Consider the following 18,265-nt stretch of genomic DNA (forward strand, 5'->3'; position numbering starts at 1 on the left):
AAAGCCAAATTCATGCCTTAGGAGATCTTTCTTAGAATCAATATTCAAGATTTCTAGATTCTTCAAGTTTTCTGTAAGTTTTTGGAGAAGGAAAAAGAAATGCTATAGGCAGCACGAGTACTCTTTCTTTCCTTCTTTTCTTCCTTCCTTCTTTTCCAGTCTTCTCTCACTTGACAAACACCACATTAGGCACTTACGTGTTCTTCTCCTGTTACATTTTAAATATTCCAGACCCTAAACCAAACAATACCTTTCACGCATTTTTAGACTTGCCCAAGCAAGCTGATTTGCTTGGCATATGGAAAGGTCAGCTTGTTAGGTAACATTTATTGTGGCCACATCCAATACAAGGTACCCTCAGTTATTCAAAGCCCAGATGTATTTGGAGAATGGAGAAATGTGTTATGCCCAAACTACTCTCCAACCTCTAATAAACCCTCATTGCACTGCACTCATACCATCTCAATCCAACATACTGAGGGCTGCCCTCTCCAGGAAGGTGTGATGTATTGATTGCTTGCTGAATGAAAAATGTAATCCAGAGTCAGCAAGAAGCATTTAATAAGATTTTGTAAGACTTGGACAGGCAGATGAAGTATAGAAAAGTGTACGTTCATGTTTTCTTCATTTGTGAGATGCATTTGCATCATTCTCATTGTGAGATTTGCAGAAGTAGTGTCCTCTTTTAATAAAGAAAAATCTGTCTAGACAAACAGGAGTGTTAAAACAGCACCTGTTTAAAAAAACCAGCTCAAACCCAAGCTTTTCTAATTTTATATCATAGACATGATGCAGTAGGTTTTGTTCCCACTTGATTGAGGCGCATGTAAATCTGACTTGTAAAAGGCTGTGGAACTATTTCACTACGTAACATTTATGCATGATTTTTTTATTAAAATCAACTTTTTTTTTTGTGCTTTTTAATTATGCCAGTGTCCACTCCACAATTATTCACTATCCATTAGCTGTGAAATAAGAAATTGCCATTTTCGAACAGAGTCAAGCATCAACATTTTACCATACTGTTGTCTTCTTTCTTGTGCCAGTTACACACCTGAACTGGAGCACAGGAGGAAGGCAGCCTTCAAAGGAGTGATGCAGTGCCTCTGTCTGTACACATACATGTGGGAATGAGAGGACAGTGTGAAGCCAGAGCCAGGAGACTGTACTGTGCTCCATGAGCAGGTCCCCTCTTTTTGAATCAGGGCAGCAATAAGAAAAGTCAGACCATTTTCCACTTCTGCACTAAGAAACTCATGTCAGTGGCCATATGGATCATACCAGTCACGTCCTTAGTTTGTAATACAATTTTACTTTTGTCCATGTGTCCTTGCTTACTGCAAGCTTCCTTTGTCACTCTCTGTAAGTTATTCAAGTTCCCTTGACTCTGACAGGATTTACGTGCCTATGAGATACCTCCAGGGAGATGCAGGAGGCTTTTTTATTTCTCTGACAGATTCTTTGTGTCACCTCTGGGAGTTTGTAGGGATAATGACATCTAAGACTCTCTATGAAATCAAAATGAAGACTTTAGCACTACTACATTAGGTGAGCTGTATTATGGCGACAGTAGAGAGACAGTTCTAGAGAATGCACTTTCATTTGTACATTTCTCAACTAAGATTAAAAAATGGTGAGAGCATTGCTTACTTAGCACCACGAGACTGAGCCTTAGGAGCCAAAGAAAAATAGGCAAAGGAGATCAGGGTGCTCTTGTCATATATTTCTGCTAAACATAAGGAGGAGAAAACATTTTTTTATTCCTCTACTACTCTTTCGTATGTAGTAAATGTTTGGCAGAATTTACTTCTGCAGGTGATAGATGTTCTCCGCAAACACCAGATGTCACAGCTAAGGGAAGCAAACATAGATGATGATGGTGGGTGGGAGGGGGATTGAAGGGTTGAGGAGGGGAACAACAGAGAGAGATAAGGGAAAATATGGTGGGGGTTTGATTTGTTTTATTTTCCAGGAGGTTACATGGAAACAGAGGCAGCAGCTCAAGAATCTCTGGGATTAGGCAAACTTGGAACACAAGCAGAAAAGGACAGAAGACTAAAGAAAAAGTGAGTACCATTTTTATGTGACTTTTTGGCTGAAACTTGATTCAAATATCAGGATTTTTATTGTTTTACTTAAAGTGTAATGAGAAGTAAGACCATCTAATATGTAATTTTAGCAGTGATGTTTCTTTCCAGCGTAAAAGTTTTTAAAGCCGCAAATAAAATATAGAGAAAAATATTCAGAGTCTGTCAATTGTACAATATTATTTCATTTGTGAAAGAACACAGGTTTATGAGAGAGACATTTTTCCATTTCACATTGTCATTAATCCTGTGCTTTTTGCCTTCAGTACAATTCTTAAAAAATAGACATGTATTTAATGACTATCTATGTCGATTTTCTTTTTCAAAAGGGTTTCAAATGCTTTTTTTGTATTATCTAGCGAACAGAGTGTTATTTCTATTTTTAGATGTCAAAGGTTCCCCATAAACCCTAGCAGCTTCACTTTCTTTTTGCCTGTCAGCAAATGCAGGCAAAAAGCAACCTAGCTTTTTGTTTGCATCAATTATATAATTATTTAATGCCGTCTTTCATGCACCTCCTTGTAAAAACAATACATTGACTCATAGCAGCTGCCAGGAGCTATGAAGAACTAATAAAATAAGGCTACAAACACAAAAAAAACCTCTTGGCAGCGTTGCATTCCCAGTGTAATTAGAGGGTGTCAGAGAAAAAGATGATACTTAAAAATGACTTTGAAAATTCATTCTGTAAACAAATAGGTTTATTTTTCATCCATAACCATTAACTTTACTGCTATTATTTGGATACTGAAAGCCTCATTTTTTAAAATTTTCTGGGTTTTCAGGTTTGTTTCAGTCTTTTAATATTCCTGTGCAGAATTTCAAGAGAATTTGCAATTCTAATCCAAAGAATCTAAGGATAATGTTTGAGCTTCTCTTTAGATTTTTATGTTGAATATTTTTAATACTTTCTTATCAAGTGCTTGATGAAATATGACTTTAAATGTACACATCCATGTAATGTCCAAATGCAAGCATTCTGTTTAAATCAGCATCAATTTAGCAATTAAAGATAGAGAAGTAGTCATTGTGCTAGCTGAAAGAGAAGAAAATTCAATTAAGAAACTCGCAATAGCATTCAAAGGGATGTTACAGTTGATGAGTCTTGTCCCTCTATTTCTTATCTATACATTTCTATCGCTAATCAGTAATTTTAGAAATATATAGATGTAGATTATGTTACCATGCTCATTTTACTAAATCTAGAAAGCATCTTTGAGGCCATCATTATAGTTCATAGAGAATATAATTTAATTTTCAGCAGCATTTTTTTTGAAGTCCCAATGTACCTTCCAGTTCTGAGGGCTGAATGTACCACAATATTTAAATCACTTTGAAGGGACTAATGTATTCATTTTGTACACTTTCTTATGTGTTAGTTCTTTAAACTGGGTAAAATAACATAAGACTTGACACACACACAACTGAAAACATGACATGACTATTTCATATATAGATGGCCTACCAAGTTTTGGGTCTGTAAATAATGGGTCTGCAGGTAATCTGTTATTAAATTTCTGTCCAATCTCACAATCAGAACTTTCCCATGCTTTCCGCTTTTCAAGTCTTTCCTTTTTTTCTCCTGTGTCTGTCTGTCCTTGGTTCTTTATGGATTAGATGTAATCAAAATGTTCTCTGCTGGAAGGAATCTTTCCTTTGTGACTATGATTATTCTGTTAATCTGAATTGTGTATTATTTATCGTAAGTGTATGTTCTACAACTATGTCATGAGGAAATTTAATTTTTTTCCCCTGTTCCTTTTAGGGTTACCTGTCTTCATAGTTTTTCACCTAAGAATCCTCAGAACTGCATTTGAGATTCCCCTTAATGTACTATCAGAGAAAAGTTAACATGCATTACTAGTTTATGTTATATGCTAGATGTGTTATATCATTTTAGAGGAACCATAATAAAGGAAAAAAATATAACGTATTGTGTTAGAAGTATACATGAGATTCTACTGAATTATGGGAGTCATTAGGGCACTAGGCTGTCAACAGTGTAAGAGAATTAACACCTGCTTGTGAGAAATGCAGTCACAGAATCACAGAATGGGTCAGGTGGGAACAGACCACAGTGGGTCATCTGGTCCAACCTCCCTGCTCAAGCAGGGTCATCCCAGAGCACATGGCACAGGACTGTGTCCAGGTGATTCTTGAATATCAGTAAGATATTTGCATGTCTTACCTTAGAAAATAATAGATTGAGACAGTCCAGAAAGTAACTTAAGTGAATAGTTTGTTGCAGTAGGTCACATTCCTTTGTACCAATACTTAACAATGCCTAATTCCCTCTGGAAGTAGCCTTGCCACACATGCAGTAGGTGCAAGGTTACTGAGCTGTGTAGTGCAAATGAGGATACTGTACTGTGCAACATTAATGGTGGTGGGGATGTGTGTGAGGTCTTTAAAAGATAAATAAGAGAAGACTGAGAATCATTTCCTAGCTCATGATGTAGCAGTAAGATTTATAGCAGTATGATTAAAGTCCAAATGGTTGATTCCTTTTTTACTGCTAAGCAAAATGACTCTACAACCGTGAGCACGGTTGCTGGAACACAGAGCATTTCTAACTAACTTGGATTAGGATGTAAAAGCCCAAGAGAACCAAACCCACCAACAGGATAGGAAAAGGGTAGGCTGAAGCTGGGAAATACTACTTTGTGTTACATTTCAGGTCTGAGAGAGCTTTACTTATGCTGGCTTTGTCACTTCCTTTAAAAAAATAAAAACCAAAGCCAAAGCAGACAAAACCAAAAAAATCCTACAAAAAAAAACCCCAAAACCCTGCAATAAAACAAACCAACAATACAAAAAACCTTGAAACAGTGATGCCAGAGCCAATTCTCTTTTCTATAAAGGAGGTATAATACCACATACTGGAATTGTTTCTCTTTGACACATGCAAGTTAGATGAAATGGCTTTAAGCCCTATTAACAGCTCAGCAAACATCTCCATTCAGTGGTGGTTCTGGTGCAAGAAAGCAAGGATTCTCCCCCTGATGTGAAACAGAGGTCAGATTCATCACTGTGATCAACATATGAGTGCTGTGATAGTAGTCATGATCTCCATCAGACTCTGCTATTAGCTTTGGTTTAGTTTGGATAGAAGTCATTATAAAAGGACAGTTTCCTGCTAAAATTATATCCATGGTATCTATTAACTGAGAAATAATTAAAATGCTAAATTTCTAATTTTGCATTTTTGAATGTATTTAATTTCATCAGTAATTTCACAAGGATGACCCTACCCCAGGGATGAAGATGCATGGCATTTCAAATTGCCAGGTGCTGCAGCAGTAGGTTCTAATGGTCCATCAGGTGTCCTGGGCTCCCTCAAGCAAGCATTGCACTGACGCTGATCCCCACGGAGTTAGGAACACACTGGAGTGTGTTACAGTGTTTTAGCCCAATTTCTTTGCATGGAGTCAGGTACTGAATAATACATTTCACTCTGAAAAGCTTAATGAGTATGGTAATTCTGGAAACCAATTCTCTTTCTGGTGATTATAGTGCCATTAACCTAAATTTCAAGGTTTCCCTGCTTCATGTTCAGAAGATGCTATTTAGATGTAAAAATTTCTTTCAGTTTCAGTTGACTACTTAGACATCATTAAAATGTAATTAACAGTTTGTCTCAATGATATGCTAGACATTTATAAGCCTCCAACAAGAGTCTCTATTCATCCAAAATTCAGTCATTACAGCAGGTTTATTAGGAGTAAGCCTTACTCCTAAGGCATCAAAGAAAAATTAAGGAAGCTGTGAAGAATTTTTAAATTATACCCAACATCTCTTATTAGCTGAGAAGATGAATTTAAGTTGCCTGGCTCATCCATAGATGTTTGCTCTCAGACATTAAATAAATGATAGTTCTACCTAGTATTGAAACTTTTTATGTCTTACTATTTGTAAATTGAGCATGCAGTCCTAGGAAACAAAAGATCAAAGAAAGGGGTATTTAAAGTATTTCAGGTGTTATTCATTGTTTAGTGAAATAAAGTGATGTTGGGGTGTGACAAAGAATAATGCACTTAATTTTTATTATTTAAACTAGACTTTATATTTCACTTCACTTGCTCTATATAAAAGGTGGTGATATTTTGTATATAGAATCTTCTGCCTTTTGCTTGAATTTTCAGAGCCTGTTTGCCTAAGGAGTAAACTCTTCAAGAAAATTCAGGGCTTAGGACTAGGAGTGTTAATGACACAGATACTGTCTGTCACTGTTACATTCATTTGCATCCCCCAGTGACTTAAACAGTTTGCACTCCTCTAAACCACGCCTTTTAAATAAGATAAACTCTCCAGAAGGCGCCCATCACCAAATGAAGAATGGAGTTTTCTCTTAGTATATTTTTTCCTAGTGATTAACAAGTCTCCCTTTGGAAAATGGTTACCTAATTTCCAATTCTGAATTTTGCAGTTGACTCCAGCTGCCAATTCTCTGTGACTGTGTATACTGTATCTCAGATGTTCATGACTTCATCCTTCATGGGTGTTGTGCAAACGGTGCACAAAGACTTGGCCTTGGCACTCCCACAGGGTTGTCATGATAGCCCAAGCCAGGACCCAGCATAGGAAGTTCAGGTCAGTCCAGTTTCTATTGCAACTTGTAAAGGTTCCTGAAAGGTTCACGTAGAGTCTTAGTGTCCTCTGAAACAGCAGAAGTTGATCAGTGTGTGTCCCACAAGCAAATTCATACCTCAAAAAATGATTAGATGACACTGTGCCTAAAATAAAATAAACTGTATACCCTTTAAAAATGCGTATCTCCACTGACCTCATCTCAGGTAACAAATGAAGGCAATTTAGAGAAGCTGTATAAATGTTTTACTGTCTTTTTCACTAAAATTCCATACAATGAACCCTTTATGAAAATATTCTAAAACAATGAACTCAGCCAAACTTGAAATATTATCAACAAATAGAGTTATGTTTGCTTCCCTTTGTGCTGTAACTATCCAAGCGAACATCAATGATTTTCTCCTTACTCACAGTTTTGCTCAGGAGTGATGTCAAATTGCCCTTACCCAAAAGCCTCTCTGGTGGCAAATACAGCTCTAAAGAGTTTGGCTTTGTACAGTGTACTATAGCTCTGAGGGCCAGGAACCCTTCTTAAGTGTAATGTTTGATTTGATCTGCAACAACATGCAAACTAGCAGCAAATAAGTGTCTCTCTGAAGAAATACAAGGTATATATATGGCATGTGTTGCATGAAAGTGTGTAATAATTGGTCATAGTCACTGACATTTCACAGGATGTGTTTATTTTATCCCATGTAAAGCACCACCATAAGGCAAGGTTTGAGAGACATTTCAGTGCAATGTAGTCCCAGATTGCCACTCACAGGTGGATTTGACCTTGTGCTTGCTGCTGGTACAGTGGGAGATTGGCTTATGCCATCCCTTCTGCAGCAATTCCAAATGCAAATTATTTTATAATTGTATATTTTGTACATCTTATTGCAGAAATTCCTGAGAAAGAATGCACGTACAAGCCAGCTATTCTGGATCATGCAGTCCAGAAGCTGATAGATCCCCCACTTCATTAATATGAGTCAAGAGCAGAGCTTTAGCCTCACTTTTTTCTTTAGTTTTGTTTGATTTGACTCTGGACAAGAATCTATTAATTCCATATTTCCAAAACAAGCTTAAGATGTGAGGTTTATACTTTCCAAGGAAGATCAAAGTAAACCTTCCTTTCCCAAGAACCTGTTTTTGGGGGCATTTACTCCACAACTACAGGTTTTTGTTTGCCAGATACAGCTTCCTGCCTTCAATCGCAGAAGAGCCTTGATGTGCCAGGACACGTACGTGTGCTTACATACATGAATAAACACTCGTAAAATCAAGACCTAAGTAATTCTCATATGTAAAATTACGGTGTAAAAAAGGTATTCTTAGTATTCATAGCCTTATAATTAACTTTGCAGAATTGCAATGCTGTTAAGTCTTAGCTGACTGCTGTGATGTGCATGTTAAACAGCAGGAACATCCATATGGACAGGAGAGCATGTTGGATTGACTCTTCTTTCTTTCTATTTAGGGAAAAAAGAGAATAGTAAATGTTGATAAGTTCATTTGATAAACAGACGTTCATATTTTTTAATGGCAAATCCAAGTTTTAGATTTCTGTCAACAGGCAACTTGAAAAAATCTCCAGGTAGACTATTTCATGGAATAAGAGTCTGAGACAGTGTCCTTATCATGTAGTTGCTTTTGAATCCACATGATGCCCCTTTAATTAGGTTAATTAATTAGGTTTCATGTGTGCAACTGCAATGAGAATTTGATGTAGTATATTTGTGACTACGAATAATTTCTGTCCTCTGCAGTATGCAAATAGCTGTTTCTAATGATTTTCTTAATTGCACACATTTTAGAAAAATGAATCCAATTGAATTAATTAGGGTGTTTTTCTGTGCCATCCACCTAATGTTCCTATACACTTAATGCTTATTAAACACCATTGTATCCTAAACACATGCTATTTATTTTTTTGCTGTAGATCTTAGGAATACATCTTTCTCGCCCCCAATCTTTTATTTTCTGAATCTTCAGGAAAATTCAAGTTTTGCATTTAATTTCATTCCTTCCTGCCTCATCTATGAAAAACTCCCTGATGCTGTTAGTAGCTTTTAGACTGATCTTTAGTTTTTCTTCCCTTTCTAGCAAAAGGGAAGTAGCTGTTATTTTCTATTTTCTCATGCTGGTGAAGGAAGGAGAGGTGTTCATTGTTCTGATATGCACTTTGGGATTGTCTTCTGTGTGCAGCGTGGTTTTCTCTTGGCTGGATCTATGTGTAGTCTTTGAAACATACATAAAGATGTATTTTCTTTTTAAACTTAATTCCTTTAGCAAATATTTTAACTGGAACACTTACTTTCAAATCGTTAGTCAGTGAAAGCTTTTGCAATATTAAAAACGTGTTTTGCTCTTACATTGATACTTGGAGTCTTTTAAGCATTACAAATGTAAAGATAAATGGGTATTTATTTTGCAGAGGATTATTAAACCTTAATTAGATTATTCTGATGATGGAAAATGATACAACATATTCTATATCTAACTCATATTTTAAAAAATATTTTATTTTTAAAAAATAGAATTTTTATCCTTTGCCAAGTTTTTAAAATTCTTTTCCTCATAAAATATAAGAGTATTTTTATTGGAAAATTCCAAGTTTTTAATAAAACAAAAAGCCCCAAGGCTCTAGTCCCTATCTTATCTACGTGCGTAAGCCTATCCATTGCAATTTGGAACTTCTGGGTAAATATAAGCTTATACCCTGATGCATGCAGCTGTCTCTCTAAACAGCTCTCTCCAGCAGAGGTAAATATCCTATCAGATTAACTGTAGAATTAGGATTTAAAAGAAGAATGGGTAAAACACAGCAGAGTAAAAAAATTCTACAAAACTTTAATGTTAATATATGTCTAAGGAAAAGGTAATGAAGTGGTGACAAATTTGTTGTCGTATGGCCAAAAAAACCCCAAAACTATAAAAATACCCTAAAGAATTAAAAGTCCATTTTTCCCTGCTGTATTTTATTGTTCTTCGACAAGATGCTCAGGAAGTGACAGAATGTCCCTTGATCTTCTGCTCCTATCATGGCCTTCAAGTCCTGTAAATTATCCCCAAGTGACTGCAAACTTTGAGGTCATTAAAACTGCAAGAGAATTACTTGCATTCCAGTCAATGTCCCTGTGTCTCTCTAGGCATACTCAAAGGTATACTCAGTAGAAAATGTAACAAATAGCAGTTCTGGTTCAATTTACTCCAGAAGGCTCAAAATTAAAAGCTTTTTAAGCAAAAGTGATCACATCAGTCTTTACAATTAGCTCAGAAAATGAGCATGAATCATGAATGCATATTCAATTCTTGTGCTACTTCCATCAGATTTGGTAATTTTATAATAGTTCTCTAGTACTTTACTTATAGTACATACTTTTGTTGTCTTTCCCTTCCTTAATCTTCCTGTCTTAAACTTTCTGTGTATAAATTTGTCATTTGTTTCCATCTCCTTTTCTCTATTGCACTTTCTCTCCTCTCTCTCAGCTGTTCTGCTGATCTTGCACACATGAAAACAAAATTTAAGTCCTCAGAAACAGTGCCCTTCTGAACTGACTGAAATGTCTGCAACCTGTTCTTAGTTAATCAGAGCAAAGGCTTTTCACCTCACATTTTCTACCAAGCCTTTGTAGATCTGTAAATCATTTGTTAATAGAAATGTAATATTATGAGATGTCTGGGTTTCATTCAGGCCTATAATTTTCTTTTTTATGATGTCAATTAATGGATGATGTAGAAAGTTTATTATCAACAATGACATCCTACTTTCTTCTCCATATACTGTACCCATTATATTGGCAATAATAGGTTACCTAGAGGGTAAATCATTCATACCAATGTTGCTACTGATCTAGTGTTAGTATGACTGCTGAAATTAAAATACTGCCAGGTATAAATAGCCACTGAAAATGTTACTCACCTATGTACATGAAATCTGCATTTTAAAAACAAGCAAACAAAAACCAAAACAAATTTTACAAGCAAGTCTAGGTCATTTATCATTACTATGAGATACTTTGCTAAAATATTATTAAAGTGCACATGGAAAAGTAAACCTTGGTTTGTGGTCCACTCAATTTTACTGTGTATCTGTGGTTAATTTGGTTAAATCCACAGGTTTGGGGTTTTCAAGATTCTTGAGGTTACACAATAAATCCTTAAGAAATTATTCAAATCTAAGCAAAAAGCTTTGATTTGAAAGCCTACTCCACATTCACTGTGTTTATTGATCTTTGGCATGAATATGTATTGTAGATGGAAGATGTGCTGTGCTGAGTGGTACCTAATAAATAGCCAACATGATTTTAATGAAAATCTCATTTTGACAATTTCATCTGTTCTTCACAAGAGTACTTAAGTTTTTTAAATTATTGAAAGACCAATTACAAAGGTTTCTGTAGTTATAATGGTGATATTATTTTATCTATCATACTATTTCTTTTTTTTTTTTATGGACTACTATATGTTCATTAACATTTATGTGCTTTTTTTTCCATTCATCTCTCTTCATCTCATGAAAAGCATATCTGGGTAAGTTAAAATGCCATGGTTGCTGAACATATTAATCCTCAGCACCATGTTTATTTTCTATGTTTTATTCCTACTTTTTTTGTTTTTCCGTGAATCTTATGTAACAAATCCATGCAAAAAACTGAAACTGAATCCATGCAAAAAAAGGAAAGCTTTCAAAGTATTCAGAATAATGGTAAACCTTGAAAGCGTACACAAATTCAGGTCAGGACTTTCTCCTGAAGTGCTTAACAGAATGAATTAACTACTTGGAGAAAATTTCTATCTTTTTTTTTAAAGTAAACACATTTTGGGAGGTCTAAAATCCAGAATCACAAAGAAATTTGAGAGTTGAAGTCAGTGGAAAAATTTTGAGTTTAACAAATGATGTTAAGGCATAAATTCTGTTTAATTAAATCACAGAAGACTCACAAAGCACGCAATTTATTATTTTTATTCCATTTGAGCCCTTATGCTGTTTCAAAGCAAACATATGCAAAAATGTTTTATTTGTGCATATAATTTTACTATTTTCTTTTTCACCAGTTCATTTTCTTGTTTGTTTTGGTTTTTGTAATTGTTAACCCAATATCAAGTTTAAAATCTTCATCTCTTTGATCTATTGTAGAAATGCTATTTCTTCTTGAATAAGAATTTGCAGACTTAAGGAGGAAATTTCAGGAGGTGAAATGGTACAAAACTTAGAGAACAAGGGTTACCACATTAATTTAGAATATGTGATTATGAAATGGCTTTATAAAAATAGATCTGATAACATATGATCAGCCTGGGAACACTGCGTGTCTCTAATGTAGTACAGTGCACACAAGATTGCAAGACTATGTATTATGCAAGTCTGCTTATTTCACAGCTATTTTATTTGGTTTTTAATCCTAGCCCTCTCAAGCTCTATTTGTCAGGGTCTGTCTCAAGCATTCCTGAATGTGCTTCACTTAGCTTAAGAAATAGCTTCAGAAAAAAAGAATACTGCCCTTCAGTTTGCATACAGCTTAAATGTACACCTAACATAGAATATTTACAGTACTGTTATTCTATGTTACCTGGGATACTGTGAAATTTATACTTCCTTATTTTATAGATTTAAAAACCTTCTGTTTATTAGTTGCATCTTGATTTCTGTATTTCAGTCACTTTTTTCTGAAAACTCCTCAAAGTTGAATACAAATATTTTGTGAAACACTGGAAATTGTATTTTGTTCATTGTTTCCAGTATGACCTGATATTGGGTATCAAAAAGGAGAATGAGGATTTCAAATCATTTAAAATCCAGATCACTTAAGAGTCAAAGTTCAAACAGGATCTGGCATAGTTTTTAATTAGTGCAGCCTTTAAGTCAATCGGATCCTTTCAGATTAAATTAAATCTGCATAGTGTGGCATTATGAAGTCTTGAGTCTCTCCCCAACCTCCCACTCCACTTCCTACTTTAAATCCATTTATAGTCTTGCAGAAAATACATATAAAAAATGTAATTTGCTATTTTATTATATATTATTAACTTTTACAAATTCAACTCTTATTTTTTCATACAGTGTCCTGAGTTACAGGATTCTAGCATGTCTTAAATATTTAGCAAATAACAATAGAAAGGATAAAATCCAAATCCAGCTTAATTCATTAGAAATCCTGTCTCCTGATATTTTTCAGTCTTTGAATGTATGTTGGATTTCAAGCGGCAGATGTGTTTAATCTTACCTTGAAATCATAGGATTACTCAGATAAATACAGCATAATTGGTCTATCTTTTCTGTCTGGTTCTCTTCTAGAAACCTATCATGTGCAGTACTTTGTTCTAAATGAAACATTTTAATATTGGTGATAATAATAATCATAATAATGTCAGTTAATAATCAGAGGACCTGCTAGGTAACAACTTCAATCTGTTTTCTATTTGAGAAAATGTCTGCGACTAAAGGCCATTTCACAGTCTAAATTACCTGTTAGCCAAATTTTTAAATCAATTCTGCCTGTGTTTTACAAACATGATCTGGCTCTTGACTTCACTGTGCCTCCTTTTTAATTTATCTCACCTTTATGATTATGTTTCAACTAAGAGACATATATATGTGCAGTATAATATTTCTGAGGTCTTTTCACGTGAATCCTTATTAGATATCAGAGTAAATCCTATTACTTGCAGAAATGTGAAGATCTGTGTTGAAATATTGTTTACATTTCATCAAGACAATGTCTGGACATCGTGTATTGCACAGAGTGTTTGCATTATGTGTGTTAGAAATCCTAAGCTGTCATTGCTTGTTTGCTTCATGGGGGGCAGCCTTATCTTCCTGAAGAAAATTGAATAACACACTTTAAGTCAGGATATCGTTAACTTCCTACACAAATTCTATTTAATGATTATTAATGTTTTTAATGAAGTTCATTGGGTTTTATGCAATGAATTGATGACGGCTGCTGATACAGAGCTAGAATTTCCCTGGTGCAGGAGAAGAATACATATCAGGTAGATTGGCAGGATAGTAACATAGTCTCACTCATCATTTCTGCCTTCCTATTGCTTCCATGTACTTCTCCTGCCCAAAGGATTATTGAAGCTTTCCTAAGTCCCCACGTTGTGAGACAGTTGTGCTCTCAGGTTTTTAGGTTGATCTGGGCAGTTAGTGGTACCTGGCTCTTAGATGAGTGGTGCTGAGGCAAATGGCTCAGAGTTAACAGTGTCTTTAGCAAGTCATTTTGGGGAGGATTAAACATCAGAAGTCAGTGCTAGGGAGGAAGCCCTGCTTCTCCAACACACATCTCCGCAACACAACTTGACATGATGTGATTTTTCTTTACTGTCTTTGATAAAAATGTGAAAACAGCCCACTTTATGAGGCACTCCCTAAAACACACAAATAAAAGGATTTCTCAGATTTTGGATGGATGTTAAAGAGTTGGTGTTAGTGAAATTTCCAGACTTTACAAAACCAGGCTCAGGGTAATGATATATTTTAAATAGCATATTCCAGTTACTCCTGTAATATCTCCAGGAGGAGGATTTTGTTCTTTAGCAGTAATAATGCTGTCTTTAAAAATATGGCTTTAATTTGGAATTCATTCCAGTGGTAGTAAGTGGTTTAAAGCCCTATCTGCAAAATAATGGCATTTCTAGTAATGCCTAATTAATGTCAATTTTTTCCTTATCAGCTTGTTTTCATACATTGCCAAAAACCTAAGCAAGCATGGAAATAATTGCCTTTTAATTCCCTTCCTCCTGGCCAATGCAACATGGACACATTGTGATATGTCATACTCTTCTGAGAAAGTCTGAGGAGGGGAAAATCCCCCATTTCCCTGAAAAGCACCTTCTAAATTAGACAGGCTGTTTAATGCTTTTCATGATCCCCAAACCCTGTATTTGTACTGAAAGAAAGAGGGAGTGACAAGCTCTAGGGTATTTGTCTCTTCTTCCTCCTGTGATCAATTGCATTTTTTTACAAGGATAATTGAACTGCAGTTACCAATATTTTGCTTTGGGGTTCTTCTGCTTTCAGGAAGCCGGTGACTATCCCATAAGGACAGCTTTAGACAACATTCTGTCCATTCTAAAATATTGTTTTATGTTCCAAAACAGGCAGGTCACTGGATTCATTTTTCAGGTGATTTGCACAATTGGTCAAAACAGTGCATATTATTTCCTACATGATACTTTTAACTTGATGAAAGAGTGGAAGTTTTTTTCCTGTAGTTCTAGTTCATATTACAAAAAAACCCAAAACACACCATTAGAGTTTTCACTGACTGCCAACTAAAGAATATCCCTCTTAGTCAAAAAATAGAAAATCTGGGTTTAATTTTGGCTTGTAAATTGAAGGTTCAGGTTTTACAGATCTCTTAGTTTGTATTAAGAAGTAGTCAAAGACTAATATTCCAAAAGTAAATTATCATTTCAATAAACTTTAATATTGCAGTGCTGTTTATAAGAATCATCTGAGGAAGGAATTATAAATTTTGAAGCATTTAACTCTTTTTAAGGGAACAAAATATCATAAAAGTCCTTTTACTATTTTTCTGCATCAGTGAGTGAGGCACAACCCTTATGATGGCTATATTTCATGTGAATGTCTAAGTACAGGATTTTTAACTTTATGCTAAAAATATTTTCAGCTCAGAGCAGTTTCCTTCTACATGCAAAGACCATTTGGATTATGTTTATCAAACTGTAGGCTTTGGCTATAGCGCATATGTATATACACACATATATGGTATCTCATTTCTGTCCTGGCCCCTTTCCTTCAGCCTAAATCGATAACCACAGCTCTGTTTTCCTTTAACTCTGTGAGCCAGACTGCCTCTGAAGTAAGAGAAGTTCTTTCCCACTCTGGGAGAATGTATTGGTTTGAGAATCACTGGAATATTACTAAGCCTCCACACTTGGGCTGGTACAAAATTTGCAAAGTCACAGAAGACTCCCTAGAATTATGTGCTTTGTAATTCCAGTATAAAGGAACTAAGTTTTTCATGGAAGTGAGACCTTAAAGTGCCAATGGCTCCTCTGCAGGCATCTCAGTTCCTGAGGCCATGCAGAGGTTTAACACCAAATCAAAGAGGCCAAGACTTCCTTCCCATCTCCTTGTAGTCCAGGTGCTGCTGCTCTTGTGCTTGGAGAGCACAAGCAAGGAAGGCCAGGGACCCTCAAAGCCATTATCTCCTTTTCTCCATAGCACGTTAGCCAGCCCTGCTCTTTCAGCTGGGATAATTGAAGAGAATAGCCCAGAAAAAGAAACTCTGGGATCATGTTCCTCCAGGGGTGGTGTCTCCATGAGACTCCTAGCTGCAGAAGGGGCTGCTCCCTGGGCTTGGGCTGGCTGCAGGGAAGGAGCACATTGTACAGGGTTTTGTGCAGTCCGTGCTCTGCCATGGGGCACCAAAAGTGGCCAGGTGAGGCAGGGGCATTCCTGAAAGCATGTCTCTCCCTAAGGGTAGCCATGCCAGCTCTCAGAGCCAGTAGCCTCAGGAGTCCTGCAGCCCTGTTGTAGCATCTGAGGGAGGTACAGCATCGTTGTAGCACCTGCAGAACCAGCCCTGAGTGAAGGCTGCAACCCGAACACCTCATCCACAGGTAGTTGGGATGGGGCCAAGTCTGGACATGCCTTAATTCTGCTCTCCTAAGCAGGCAGGTGAATACCTTTCATAGGCATTCACTACTTGTCTCCCGGGGAATATGGGGTTCCTGCGTCCCCATCGGCTGCCGAAGGTAACATGGTGTTGTGTATCCAGAGACCAACTTCTTGTTTTACTGGGGGCTATGCTTTCATAGAAATCAAGGATAGCTCTACAGTGGCTTGGGATATCTGAGTGACAAAGGAAAGGTATGCTGCAAAGGCTGTGTGGGAGGAGAAGCTAGAACAACTTCAGTAATGCTGTCAAGTATTTGTAATGTTACATATTTCTACAGCATAAACACAGAAAATAAAGCAGCTTTCTTTCTATAAATATTCAGAGCCAGGGATTTAAACCTGTATGCAAAATCTCTTATTTGAGTTCCATATTCTGCTAAAGCCAAATTCTCTCAGCGTGGCCCCTTGGCAATGCAAAAATCCCTAAAGGACTACTTCTTACAAGTAAGATCACTCCATCTGCTGTGATTTTGTAGTACATGTATTTGAAAGGCTGCTCAGGCAGTGAAGAATTGTCAAGGGATAACAACCACAAACGCTGTAGTAATAAAGGAAGACAGAACAAAATTGAAGCCATAATTCCAAGATTTTCTTGTTATTTGGGAAAGTAAGCAAATTTTAATACTACATTAGCATAGTCCTTGTCTAATTTTTTTTCACTACAGCTTGTTGCTGGGAGCATTCTTTTGTGTTTCACTCAGTAGGAGGCAGCTGAAAACGTGTTGTTAAACACCAGAAAAAAAAGATACTTGAAGGACTGCTTTTTCTATGCCATCACCACAGTGGAAATGTCTGGTGAAATAGCTGAATGTTTTTAATATAGAGCATTTTCATGATAGTCTAGCTGACTGGTTTATACGTAACTATACCAAATATTTAACACCACCATGTTAAATCAAGCTTTGAGAATGATGTTTTACATATACACCAGTTGTAGTCCAGAAAAAACTGTAGATACAGGATCTGGATTGGTATTCAATCAACTCAATAGAGATATATCTATGTATATGTATAAAACTGAGAAATCACATCAATTCTATAATTATAAAAATATATACATCAGTAAACCATGTAGAATTCTTTTATATATAATCAGTAATTAAAAAGATGCAAACATGGAACTACTAAAGATGCAATCAACTCTTAAATAGCCACAGATGGCATATTTAAGGTACAGAATAGCTGTACTCCACAGGCCCTAGCATTGTGCATAGCTGCTACAGCTGGCTTTGTGCTTCAAACACAGACACCTCTCAGATCCATCTGCATTATATCCATGCTTAGTTCATGTCTAGAAGTTTCCAGTTCTGGGCCTTTCTGGGTCATTAGCAGACCAGAGCTAAGTTAGTCTCAGGAGGAGTACCTCAGTTTTCTCTTTACCAGTGTCTGTTTTGATACCCCTTTATTATAGGGTATACCGATTTTTTTTATTGCTTTAGCAAAAGAAAAGACAGAAACCTCACCTTTTGTATGTTAGATATTTAAAAGGATGTCAGAAAAAATGAAGAATTTGGAATAGATTGAGAGTACATTCAACAGGAGAAAGAGCTGTATTGTTAACTGGTGTGTTCTGTGCTTTTTCTATGCCTGTCATTGTGCTTCACTGTTATTACCCTTCACAAAAAGGCAGAGTTGCGTCTTTTTGTCCCAACAGATACCTCCACGTATTTACCATTTCTTGATCCATTTTTAGACATGAGCTTCTGGAAGAGGCTCGGAGAAAAGGTTTGCCTTTTGCACAGTGGGATGGACCAACAGTGGTTGCCTGGCTGGAGGTAAGTGTTGGACATAACTTGAAAAAGTGAGTCACATTTGTAGACTGCTTATGTGTGCTTATCCTTACAAATCTTAAAAGTGACTGTTACAGCCTCTTCCCCTCTCTGTGTGCACTGTGCTGTCAGCACTACATAGATTTTGACACTGGATATTGTAAATTAGAGACTAGAGCTAAAAC

General features: G+C 36.2%; 1 protein-coding gene across 4 annotated transcripts in view; it reads left to right on the forward strand.

Moving 5' to 3' along the window:
* PPFIA2 (PTPRF interacting protein alpha 2) overlaps positions 1–18,265 on the forward strand; it is a gene marked incomplete at both ends in the record, with an annotated part of 283,268 nt that overhangs the window by 250,329 nt on the left and 14,674 nt on the right. For all 4 annotated transcript variants that reach the window (XM_082279657.1, XM_082279658.1, XM_082279659.1 and 1 more), the window contains 2 exons: positions 1,973–2,066; positions 18,005–18,086. In XM_082279657.1, the coding sequence (XP_082135783.1) occupies positions 1,973–2,066; positions 18,005–18,086 (176 nt within the window). The remainder of the gene's footprint in view (positions 1–1,972; positions 2,067–18,004; positions 18,087–18,265) is intronic.

The sequence above is a fragment of the Coloeus monedula genome (genome assembly GCF_965178545.1).
Source record: "Coloeus monedula genome assembly, chromosome: 4".
Lineage (NCBI taxonomy): Eukaryota > Metazoa > Chordata > Aves > Passeriformes > Corvidae > Coloeus > Coloeus monedula.